Source organism: Berghia stephanieae, chromosome 5 (genome assembly GCF_034508935.2).
Source record: "Berghia stephanieae isolate SIO BIC M18660-M18661 chromosome 5, UCSD_Bste_1.3, whole genome shotgun sequence".
In the NCBI taxonomy this organism is placed as follows: domain Eukaryota; kingdom Metazoa; phylum Mollusca; class Gastropoda; order Nudibranchia; family Aeolidiidae; genus Berghia; species Berghia stephanieae.
Genome location: NC_088364.1, coordinates 29,383,912 through 29,396,411, shown reverse-complemented (window position 1 = coordinate 29,396,411; position 12,500 = coordinate 29,383,912). Strand labels below are relative to the sequence as shown.

The 12,500-nt window shown below is 32.2% G+C and overlaps 1 protein-coding gene across 20 annotated transcripts in view; it reads left to right on the top strand.

The window, feature by feature from the left end:
• Positions 1 to 12,500, top strand: part of LOC144972722 (uncharacterized) — a 206,160-nt gene that overhangs the window by 171,149 nt on the left and 22,511 nt on the right. For 18 of the 20 annotated variants that reach the window (XM_078914296.1, XM_078914297.1, XM_078914290.1 and 15 more), the window contains 9 exons: positions 2,733 to 2,822; positions 6,327 to 6,452; positions 7,052 to 7,123; positions 7,685 to 7,774; positions 8,396 to 8,434; positions 8,977 to 9,009; positions 10,759 to 10,794; positions 11,186 to 11,221; positions 11,643 to 11,687. In XM_078914296.1, the coding sequence (XP_078770422.1) occupies positions 2,733 to 2,822; positions 6,327 to 6,452; positions 7,052 to 7,123; positions 7,685 to 7,774; positions 8,396 to 8,434; positions 8,977 to 9,009; positions 10,759 to 10,794; positions 11,186 to 11,221; positions 11,643 to 11,687 (567 nt within the window). The remainder of the gene's footprint in view (positions 1 to 2,732; positions 2,823 to 6,326; positions 6,453 to 7,051; positions 7,124 to 7,684; positions 7,775 to 8,395; positions 8,435 to 8,976; positions 9,010 to 10,758; positions 10,795 to 11,185; positions 11,222 to 11,642; positions 11,688 to 12,500) is intronic. The other 2 variants (XM_078914293.1, XM_078914291.1) reach the window with 1 other exon arrangement.

Genomic DNA, 12,500 nt, shown 5'->3' with positions numbered 1-12,500 from the left:
AAGGGTGGGTGTTATGATTTATTTATTGCCCTTATATATATTACGTACCAGCGCTTTGGTCAGGGGTTCGCGTGGTCATATTCTAAATGATCATATTACCAATACTGTCACGATAATCGCACGTCTTGCATTTGACTAATATTCAATAACTAACTTAGAGGTGTTGATAATTCTACTAATAGTATTAAAAAGTGATCACAGGATTTCACCAAAATTTAGATATGCCCTATTCGACCGTGTTGACGTTTGAAGTCTTACACCTTGTTTGATTATAGCTTATTGTCTTTGACTTTTTTTTTCAATTTATATCGTCAAAAGTAGCAAGCGGTGGCTTTCTACACTCAAAAGTGCCTCTCAGGATTTGAAATGCCTGTTTACGGATATTCGAAGTTGACCTGTCAGAATTTATTCCCTGCAATATTGTGTGATATTAAAACATCCAAATCCGCAGCTCAAAATAATCAATAAGAAATCACTTTGTATGGTTCATTCTCTGTCTTTTTGCATTGCTCATTTTGTGATGGCATATTTTCGCTCATTTATTCCCTCGATTCGTTATCACTGCGATCAACAAGTATTGAAATTTTATTTCATATATTTTAAAAATAATTTTCACTACGATCATCCTCTTTGTCTCAGAATCATATCTATACCAAAATACCAATACGCATGCAATTTTTCTCTCTTAGAAGATCTTCCTTCATAATAATATATCATTTTCATTGCACTTTGGCACCATCATTTTTCCATTATTTTGTTTTATTCTTTACAAAATTATTATTATTATTATTATTATTATTATTATTATTATTATTATTATTATTATTATTATTATTATTATTATTATTATTATTATATATTATTATCATTATTATTATTATTATTATTATTATTATTATTATTATTATTATTATTATTGTTATTATTATTATTATTATTATTATTATTATTATTATTATTATTGTTATTATTATTATTATTATTATTATTATTATTATTATTATTATTATCGTCTTAATTATTATCATTATCATCATCATCATCATCATTATATCATTACTTCACTACTATCGAAATTATTATACCATCATTATTAGTTTCATAATAACCATCACCATCACCATCATCATTATCGTAGCCCTCTTCTTTCTCCCTCCTCGTCATCATCATAATTATCATTACTCTCAGACCATCATTTTTTATGGTTTAGTTATTTGTGTTTTAAAATTGCTTTCCTTGTCTTCCTATACCTGACGCATCATGGTTTTCCTGTTGTATGTAGACTGTAAACCACTTGCACACCTTAGACCACTAATGTTTGCTCAAACCTAAAAGCTTTAGTCGGCCATAACCATGTTTGTGTTACCAATGTGATGAGGCTGGTCTAATTCACCTGACTCGATAAAAAAACGTATCTCTCAATCAAGCAGTTTATAAAGCATCAGATATTTAAAACATCACTTTTCTAAAATATAAGTCGAATAAAAAATTTGCATAAACATGTTACATTCAACAAAACAGGTTTGTTGTTTTATACGGATGTTATTATCCATGATAATATTTAAAGACCAATTATTATTCACATGAGCAAAAACTTGAATTATCAATTCATCATATTGTTTGAAAAATTATGTATTGCTTTGTAAAGGTCCATCATTTACAGCATTAAGAAAATCCCATACTCAAATAGCATCTCGTATCAACACTTGAACTGAGGACCTGAATTGGTTATAGTTTAAGATTTATTGAACTTGTAATTATGTATAATGTTTAGACCAGCCTCAAGTCCTTTTGATTCAATGAACGATGTGAAAAGGCGGGAGTCAATAGCACTGGACAAAGGATGACCACACCACCTGATGGTCACCAGAAGACTAAACAATTATTCTTTTTGACCCTATTGGTTTTATCGTTTATTTCATCTTTTTAAAAATTGTTGCTTTGTTACTTGAAATTGCAGATCCATAAATTTATGTTTATGCACATTTTTATTAGATGCATTACACGTTAGATGTATTGATGTTTATCATAAGATGTCATTTATTTGTTACCCTTATTGTTGTGCATCCTTAAGCAACCACATGTTGCGAAACGTTATGTTGTGTTGTAATTATTTCAAACTATAAGTTTATTACAACAACATGACTTTTGTATCTCCAATGGAGTGATATTATGAAGCGTTTTATCTTGTCTATTGGAATCATTTAAATTAGAATTTGAAGCTTTTCAATTAAACAATGAATAGCAAGACAAAACATGCATGTAGAAAGAAGCTCGTTTATCAGCAAAATAATTTTATCTGCTTAAATTTCAAATAATTTTTTCTGAACACCTATCAAACTTGCTGAATTTTATATTTTCATTATGTCTCCTTTTACTTTTTCTAAATTTCCTTCCTTTATTTTATTTCCAAGTCCATTTAGCACACGTATTACCATTCTGAATGCGCTTTTAACTTTTCACCAGAAATAAAATTAGATTTTTAATTCAATACATTTTATTCTATAAAACAAAAAGCTAACATTTTGATAAAGTGACTTATGTTACGTATCTTAAAAAAATAAAAACTACGAACCAACTCACCAAACAAACAATAATGAAAGAGCCAAGATTTTAATCCATCATTTTTGCGACCACAAATGGTGAAAGCACATTTCCTAATGGACTGATCTCGACTTATTTTCAACGCATGTAGTTTCTATGTCACTGTTACCTCGTCGTCCCGTCCCCAGGGAGAACTAGGTATGCCAGGCGGGAATGGAGATCCTGGACCCCCGGGACCACAAGGATGGAAGGGGGATAAGGGGAGACGGGGCAAAAGGGTAAATAGTTATTTTTAATTGGTAATAAACATACATAGAAGAATGAAGAGCATATCAATACTTAAGTCTCTATCATACCATCATCTCATATTATAGGTCCTAAGACACCAAATGACCGTTCATTATCCTTTTAAACAATGTTATTCTATTAGTAACTGGATTTAGGATATTAGAAACAATTGGAAAGTTCTGATAGTTTGTCTGTAACAAGTCTGAGAAAACAAAATGGAATTTTAAAAAGAAAATATTTGATTCTATATACTTATGCATTCAGAACTCAGTGAATCTCTAACCTAGATCCAAGAAAATTTGAAGATTGTTTACGTCTGCTTGCTCTTTTCCCATTTATTGTTTGCCGTTGGATACAAGAATTCGATCAAGTTAGAAACCACGTGTCTGACAACGCGCGTTGTGTCCCTATTTTCCTGATTTTCTCCCAAAACCACACGAAGGAAGACCAACCGACATGAGCTAAGAAAATTTACTGGGCTATCAATTTACTCGATATTCAATTATCAAAATTGTCCATAAATATCTCCTATGAAAAAAGTATGCATAACGAAAACCTCATTTATTAATCGAAGAAAAAAATATAGAATGATATTTGCTTTATGTATTTAACCCCGCGAGCCCCAAACCATTGGTAGAGGGATTAAACTTGAGTACTTTATTTCGACATCCCAATAGAAGGCTTGCATAGAGTGTGGCTGGACCAAAGGGAGATGAACCACTGTTCTGCGTCCAGGATTACAGACCAGAAAACAACTATTCTGGGGAGAGAGGGGGTCACTTGAAACAGACCGGTCATGGTTCAAATTATGGCAGAGGCCACTACAATAACTGTCCTAGGATTTCCTAAAGCTACTCACTCACTCACTTATTCCATGACCGTATAGTCGTTGGAAGGACTTGCAGGATTCACCCCTCACAACTTCTTCTTCTAGGTTCCATGCCTGGTCCAGGCTTCGGATACTGCATGAATTATCTCTCTCCATTCCTCCCTGTCTCTTGCTTTTTCAAACAGCTCTTGGATTGTTAGGTTGGTGAAGCCCTTCAGTTGGTCTATGAGTGTTTTTCTTTGTCTCCCCCGGGCGCGTTTACCAGGTATTTTTCCACAACTTGCCAGGTATTCATTCTTATCTTTCCTTACTATGTGTCCGAAAAAGGATAGTTGTCGATCCACTATTAAGGGCATTAGTTTCCTTTGTTGGTATGTTTGTTTTAGCACTTCTTCGTTCGTTTTGTGTGCGGTATACGATATTCTCTGCATCCTTCTCAAGCACCACATTTCAAAAGCTTCAATGTTCTTTTGTGTTTCTGCATTTGTAGTCCAGCTTTCGCATCCGTAGAACAAGATTGGCCACACGTAGCACTTCAAGACTCGGAATCTAATCCCGAACGACATCTGTTTGTTTTTCAAAATGTTTCCCAGGTCCATGAAGGCCTGTTTGGCTTGAGTTATTCTTGCTCGTATGTCTCGGTTACATCTTCCATCTGTTGTCACTATTGAACCTAGGTATTTAAAACTTTCTACGTTGGTAAGCTGCTCGCCGTGAATCGTTATATTGCAGGTGTTGTTGTTTTTGGGGTTTTTCTGTATTACCATGCATTCTGTTTTGGTGATATTCACTTCCATTCCCTTGGCTTCACTATCTACTACCACTTTGTCAACAATCTTTTGAAGTTGGATTTCTGATGTTGCAATGAGTACCGTATCGTCTGCGTATCTTATATTATTTATGTTGTGACCTCCTACTTTTATTCCCTCCATATTATTTATGCCCCTCATGATTGTTTCTTGGTATAGATTAAACAGATCTGGTGAGGCAACACACCCTTGACGGACTCCTTTCTTAATAGGAATGGAATTTCCTGTAGAGTTTCCGATTTTGATAGATGCCTGCTGGGTGTAGTATAATGTTTGCATGAGTCTGAGGTCTTTCTCATCAGCGCCAATGGAGTGCAGTTGTTTTAGTATTTCTTCGTGGCGTACTCTATCAAAAGCTTTTTTGTAGTCGACAAAACAGAGGTATAGTGGGGTCTGAACCTGTATAGCTCTTTCACTTAAAAACACAACACGCTGCCACAAATGCCAGTCATTGGCTTTCTCTCTCAATTAGTACAATGTACGTTCCTTGATGCTATCCATTTTTCTTTGTCTTCCAACCACTCCAAGCAAATATGTCGTTGATGAGCAGAGGCCAAAGGTTGAAAAATCCGGTGCATTGCACCTTCATGACAATACTGCCTTCATTAATCAAGGGCCACAACATGCTAAAAGTGAATAGAATCCCAAGTTTTGCCACACTTAGCCGACAGTCCTGGTTTTAAAATACTCACGAAAAATTGGAAAGGGAAAGGCTTCGGGTGGAAAAAGTTCAGATAATCGACAATGCCTTCAGGTTTGGTTCCAGATAGATTATTGTGTGATAAAGAATACAGACGTACAATTCTTGTTACATTTTAGTTTATTTGTTTTCAACGTTCCTTTATTTTTTGTTTTGCTGACGAACGGTTAAACGTCCATTCTGTGAACTTTTCCCATGCCAAGCTTTTCTATTTTCACCATTTCGTTAGTATTTTTACGATCCCAGGCTTCAGACAACCCCTACCGGTCTCTACAAGTCCTGGCTTAGCTTGAAGACACACAAGACCAAAAAAGAGCTGTTACTTCATAGCTGCACAGTATACCCCCAAGTGGCTATCGCCGTGCTTTCCGGAATATCAATTGACAAGACTGATACTTTACATAAAGCGAAAGGGAGATTATTTCAAAGGCCTGTGAAAATTTCATATGTATAAGTTTTTGAGATACAACACTACTATCAGAACTTTCTGATTGTCATTTGGATGTGGACAATCATGTGTTAAAAAAACATCGAAAATTGTCTAATTGTATTCAAGACAGGAAAATTTCTTACTTACTTTACTCCAAACTGTTAACTTAGTAAACTCTTCATAATTTGTGATAATCTAATGTTGAATAAGTTGGTTAAAATTTCACAAGATCAAGCTACTATCAATGATGTTGATTCAAATATTTAAATCATTTAAAGGTTAATTTAAATATGCGATTTTTAATCGAAGCAAAACAATATGGCAAACAGTTAATTTTATTTCTTTTATTCCTCATGGGATTTTTTCTTGTATTGGCAGTGCTTAAAATGTGTGCATTGTTCTGCTATTTCAAGCTATCTTTCTTTCACTTTGATAACAAAATGATTTAGTTGTTCTCTTTGAACGAAAAGCTAGACAACACATATTACTTTATGATGTATGTGAACCACTCACACAAAGTCCAATTAAATTTGTTAGAAATGTTGTTTTATCCGCTTCTATAAAGAGATAATAAGTCGCCATTTAAAAGCATACATAATAGTTCTATAATTAATTATTTTAATAAGAATACCCAGAGGAGGAACAATTAAGTAGTGAGTATGATTCTTTGAATGTGTGTTTGTTAATGTCTGAATTGTTCGTTCATTCTTCTCACGTGAACTGTAGGGCAGGCGTGGTGCCCGAGGAAAAACAGGTTTTACAGGATTCCCAGGGCCGCAGGGCCCTCCAGGCGACCAGGGATCTCAAGGCCCCAGGGGTATGAAGGGCTCTTTAGGATTACCGGGCCAACAGGTACTTTGCATGGTCCCTTCTCTACCCTCTCTTATTAACATTTATTCTTTATCCATGTTATTTATATACTGTTACTCCAAAATTGTTAGGCGATTTTATAAAAAGCATGGTTAGAACACATAAAAGTCCAGTTGCCTGATTTAAGTTGCAAAAATATTGAATATTTTAACATTTCATGCTTATTACTATGTATTGAAATTAGCTTCCCTTGCATACTGACATAAAGGCAAATTTATCGCTCTGGTCAGGGGGCTCCTCCAATTTTTCAAAAAAAAATTGAATCTTATCTTCCTATCTATTGATAAATCCATCTTATTTATGAGCAAAAAAAATATAATCGCTTCTATCTCAGAATTCTAAAGTAATCGTTTGTTATTTGCAATTATCTGTGACATTAACCTAAATATTTGCTTTAATAGCTATTACTAAGCAATTTTTTATCATTCTAATTCTTTATAAATTCTGGCCAATGTTACTTTCTTGGAAAATACTCGTACAATAGTGAAAACTTTAAACAAAAAACCGTGATGAATATGATGCGAAAATACATTGTTAACTATTGGCATAATACTAAAACGAAAACTGGGTTAACTTTGTAGGGCCCGAAAGGCAGTCCGGGTGTGCCTGGAAGAGATGGGGAAGACGGAACTCCAGGATTCTCGGGACCAAAAGTAAGTTAGGATTCAAAATAATGATATGAAAATGGGTTTATGAAGACTAGAAAAATATAAGTAAATGAGAATTTTTAATTTGTGCATGATGGAATAAATTAGAGACTTTTGAGATAAATAAATTAATGTGCCAGCTGTCTATTTCATTCTGGTTTGATACGAGTTAAGAAATAGGAAATCAAATCTCGAATATTAATTCCTAATACATTGATAGTTTAAAATATGTTAAACAGCCATTACATGTTTTTAAAAAAAGAAACAACAGGATATGTTATAAATGGATAATATTAATGCATGATTAATTTTATATCTCTTATCGTTTTAAAGACAAATTATGTCCACGACCGTGAATCTCTTTTGAATATTTAAGTCTGGACAAAATGTCAACATGTGCAGTCGCAAATCAATGTTTTTATAACCTTAGTGTCATATAATCTGATATGACGGAGTAAAAGATAAGTCAGAAGTAAAATCTTTGTTTTATCTATACTCTCTGTATGAATTCGAAAATCCGATTAGATTATCATAATATTGACCCTTTTGAAATGACCCCATGAATAGGGACAGCAAGGTTTGAAAGGAGAACATGGTGAAGTTGGCTTGCCTGGTCAACCAGGAATGATAGGAAGACCCGGGTTACCTGGCCCACCTGTAAGTTTATAAGCAACTTGTCTGAAAATATAGGAATATAATTAAAGGCAATACATACATATAGTGAACAAAAGTTGCTAGAGGATGTGTATTGCAAAAAGTATTTAACAAATATTAAAGTAACGGTTTTTTTAAAGAACAAAATAAAATTTAATAGGGAACGTTTCGGGTTCTAAGCCCTTCCCTGACAAAAGAAAGGATGGGTAAATCCAGACAGGCAAGAAAATGCAGTTTCTATTTTTCTCACAATTAGTGTGTTCTTTTATAAAGACTGAATATCCATTTTATTCAATTCTTCGATGAGATCTGAACCTAAGTGATTAGAAATTCCCTATTCAACATTAAATGAAAGACCATTGGATCTGTTTTACATGTTTTGTTATGATAGATGAATACGGTTATTAAAGTTTTGAAATATATTTGGATATCAACTTCTTAAATCAAAATAAATGTTAGTGCAAATAACTCTTACGTATTAATAAATAAAAAAATATATATCTTTTTTTTCATAAATCGTTAAATAAAATCTGATCTTAAATGAAAATATTATTGTACCTATAAAACAATAAACTTTGATTAGAGTTTTGAGGACAAAATCTTGTATTTGTTTCACAACAACAGGGTGAGAATGGTCAAATATTATCTGGTGGAGGATCGGGGGTAAGCTGTAACTCTGCATGCTTGAAATTTTTTTATGTCATAGAAAAACAAATGATTTGAATATATTCACATAACGATATAGATAACATGTTAAACGATTTCCCTGACTTTATTTTTTTAAAGATATATTTTCATTATTATATGTCAAAATGAAATATTTTAAAATGAATTTTTTATCACGAAAGCAAACCCATTGATAATTCCAAATAATCTTGTAATTATTTAAAGAAAATGTACTTTTTTCTCTTTTGAAGAATAAGAAGAAGAATTAGAGAAAGAAGAAGAAGAAGAAGAAGAAGAAGAAGAAGAAGAAGAAGAAGAAGAAGAAGAAGAAGAAGAAGAAGAAGAAGAAGAAGAAGAAGAAGGAGAAGAAGAAGATGATGAAGAAGAAGAAAAAGAAGGAACATAATGTACAATTCTAAAACATTATATAAGCTTTGCTTGCCTGTTCATTACACTGACCAAGAGTATCGATAGGTCTCAAAGCTACCACTTACTTTTGAAATGCTAAAGCATGAATGGTCTTGTGCTATTCCTTTCAGTTGCCAGGTCCACCAGGTAAACCTGGACCAAGGGTAAGTTTTCGTATAACAAGAGATTGCTATTTAGACAATTCAGTATAAAAATATCCAGATAGCATGTTGTATAGATACAACGAGGTAGGATTCCTAGCCATCGCAAGATAACAGTGTTCTATGGAACAAACCTTTTATTCTGTAAAAATACTAAAAAGAATAATACATTATCTAGTTATGGCCAATCACGATTATGAGAAAAACTTTAGATTTAATATTTACTCGTCAAATCAAAATGATGATATAAATAACTAACATAAAATAGATTGACCAATGATGCTGATGCTGATGCTGATGATGATAATAATGATGATGATGATGATGATGATGATGATGATGATGATGATGATGATGATGATGTGATGATGATGATGATGATGATGATGATGATGATGATGATGATGATGATGATGATGATGATGATCATGATGATCATGATCATCATGATGATGATGATGATGATGATGATGATGATGATCATGATGATGATGATGATGATGATGATGTTGATGAGCATGATCATATGAGGAGGAGAAGGAGTAGGAGAAGTAAGAAGTAAAATTGGAATATTAGAGGAGGAATAAGAAGAGTGGTAAGCAAAGTAATAAGAAAAACAGAATCTATGATCTCAGAAAATTAGTTCTTAGAAATTCCGTTCTTAACATGGGCTCTATAATTAGATATTACGTTCTAACAAATTTTGGGATTTGTAATTTCCCTGCATTATATTCTAAATTCTAAAATTATCACATTTCAAAATCTTTTAAGTGCATTCATACATTCTTTCATTTAAAGACCATCGCATTTCCAAATTAATATCAAGAGAAATATGCTTTAAAAATGATCCCTTAACAAATCAGATGTAATTAAATGTTTTATAATGAATAAAAATAAGATTTCCACGTGTTTGGTTAGTTGAGTGATAAATTGTATTTTACTTATCTCATTTTCTGACATTTTATCCGTATGACTGCTTGCAATGAAAATAACTAATATTTGAAAGAACATATTTATACAGTTCCAACCTCATAAAACCTTTTACCTTTATTCCTCTTTGTACATTTAAATTTTCTTTGAAATAACTTAATGGCAATTTTAGACACACATAACTAATTCTGGGTGTAATATGCTAAAGTATGCCATATCGTGTATCATTTTTATTGTTTTGCAATCTTTCACAAGAGATTACACAATATGTCAACCGTTATTTATACGTCGTAGACTGTTTTTAAATGAATTTGTTTCAAAACTGTTTTATACTGGGTTTCAAACCTATTTTCACTTATTATAGCGTTATCATATTTTTGAATGCTGGTAACAGGATCAGTTAAATAAAGATTTGGATAGAGTGTTGGCCTCTTGTTGTTACACATTCACATTGCTTTTAATGATTTTTTTAATTTCCCCCATACGACAGCAATCATAAAAGCTTAATAACATCATCTACCAAGGACTAAATATTACACTGGCAACATGGGCTTTAATATTATTTGTTTTGATTTCCATAACAATAAATTATTTTGAAACTTGACTTAATGTTGAAATAAGAGCAATTATAGTAATTGTCTATGGATAAAAGGACACCTATTAGATACTATTTTTTACACCTTATAGAAATACATTGTTTTTCATCGGTGAATGCGATCAAATTTTAAATGGGTGATGGTTTATGTCATTATAATTATATGTGTGAATGTAATTAGAGGATTGTGTGTGAAGTTGTATTTCCCTCCTTACATCTATGTCTAGGGACCAAGAGGAATAGAGGGACGACCAGGTATAAAGGTAACACCACACCAATCTATCTTGTATCCAAACTAAGAATCGAAACTAAATTTTGAGTTTCACTAATTTAAAAAAATAGTTCTTTATGTATCCTTTACAAACGACACGTAAATCGTTTGCCTTTTGTCTTTGATACATATTGACTTCCATTTAACCAAATTATTATAAATGATAATGTACAATAGAATTGCTATAGGTAGCAAATTTCATAAAATAATGCATGCACATTATAAATGTATGTAATTTGGTTACCAGGGAAAGAATTAAATTTTGAATATAACAAAAATTGAGTATCATCTTTACGAAGAATATTATGCTTTTGCAATTTAGGAGAGAAAAAAAAGATAACACAAACGTTTTAGCTTACCTTTGGAAACTTTTCTCGTTCCAGGGAGATAGAGGCCCTCTGGGACCAGAAGGTAGCCAAGTGAGTGGATTTTGTTATTATTTTCCTTGATTCATGAATAATGTGGAATAAGCTTAAATATTTAAAATAATACACGATTTATAATCTATAGACCTCTAATGCATGCATTTTACAATATTAAAATCGTTCCTTTTTAAATAATGGTTTTATCGTATTTTAGAATTAGAAAAAAATATAATCAAATTAAGGATAGTTTTAGCAGGACATTATAAACACAATCTTAGATTTTGACATCAAAAATATACATTTTGTTCCAGTTTGATACTTCTTTCAAGAAGGACTAATAGAATGAAAGCAAGTTTTAATTTTGATATGATTTTGTTCAAGAATAATTGATTTTGAAGCCATATATCAAACCAACTTATGATGCCTTGGGACTGAATTAACCTATTCTGTCCCCTTATCATTTTTTACGTCCTAGGGTCCTAAGGGAGACCAAGGGGAACATGGAGTAATAGGACTTCCTGTAAGTTTGTTTTTAAAAAATAGAAAATAACAATAATCCTGGTGTGTGTTTGTTGTGTGAATGGAAAAGATGTTAAAATAATACTGCCTCCACAGTGTACATATAGCTCAGAAAAACGCTTAGGTCAAATAAGGATTTATTTGAATGCTATCAAATCTGGTACCAGTGAAAAAATGAGGATGTTGTTTTGGATACATTTGCTAAACCGGTGTTTATATGAATATTTGACAAAATAGATGCCCCGGATTACAGGTTAGTTTTTTTTTCTTTAGTTTTAATTAAACTTTCAATATTTGCGATCGGACAATGTGCTTAATTGTCCAAATATGTATCATTACTTTGTATCGGAAAATTCTTTAACTCTTTTGCTCTTTGGCATTCAAAATAAGAACATGTAATTATCTTGACACATCGCTTTGTCGTTATTATCATCATCAGTCGTTTGTTCTTTCAACAAAATCATACTTTTTTATGAATTGGTTACTTTGACACCGCCATTATCTTACAGAATCATCATTAATTATTTTCAATGTCATGCCTAAAAAACAATTCTTGTTGTGGCTTGTTATGTTACGTTCTAACTTTATGTCCAATGGCTTGGGTCGATGTTCAAATATTTCACTTCAAATTCGAAATAATATTTGCAGGACTATTCTTTTGACAAAACCTTTTATTGGATATATTATATTTCAGAATGAATCGTTTAAAATACCATTATTGCGTTGTCATTATGAATGTCATGTGCTTTGATGTTACAACCCTTAAAATGTTGCATTTTTACTAAGCTTTGAATATCAATTCACAATTATTGTC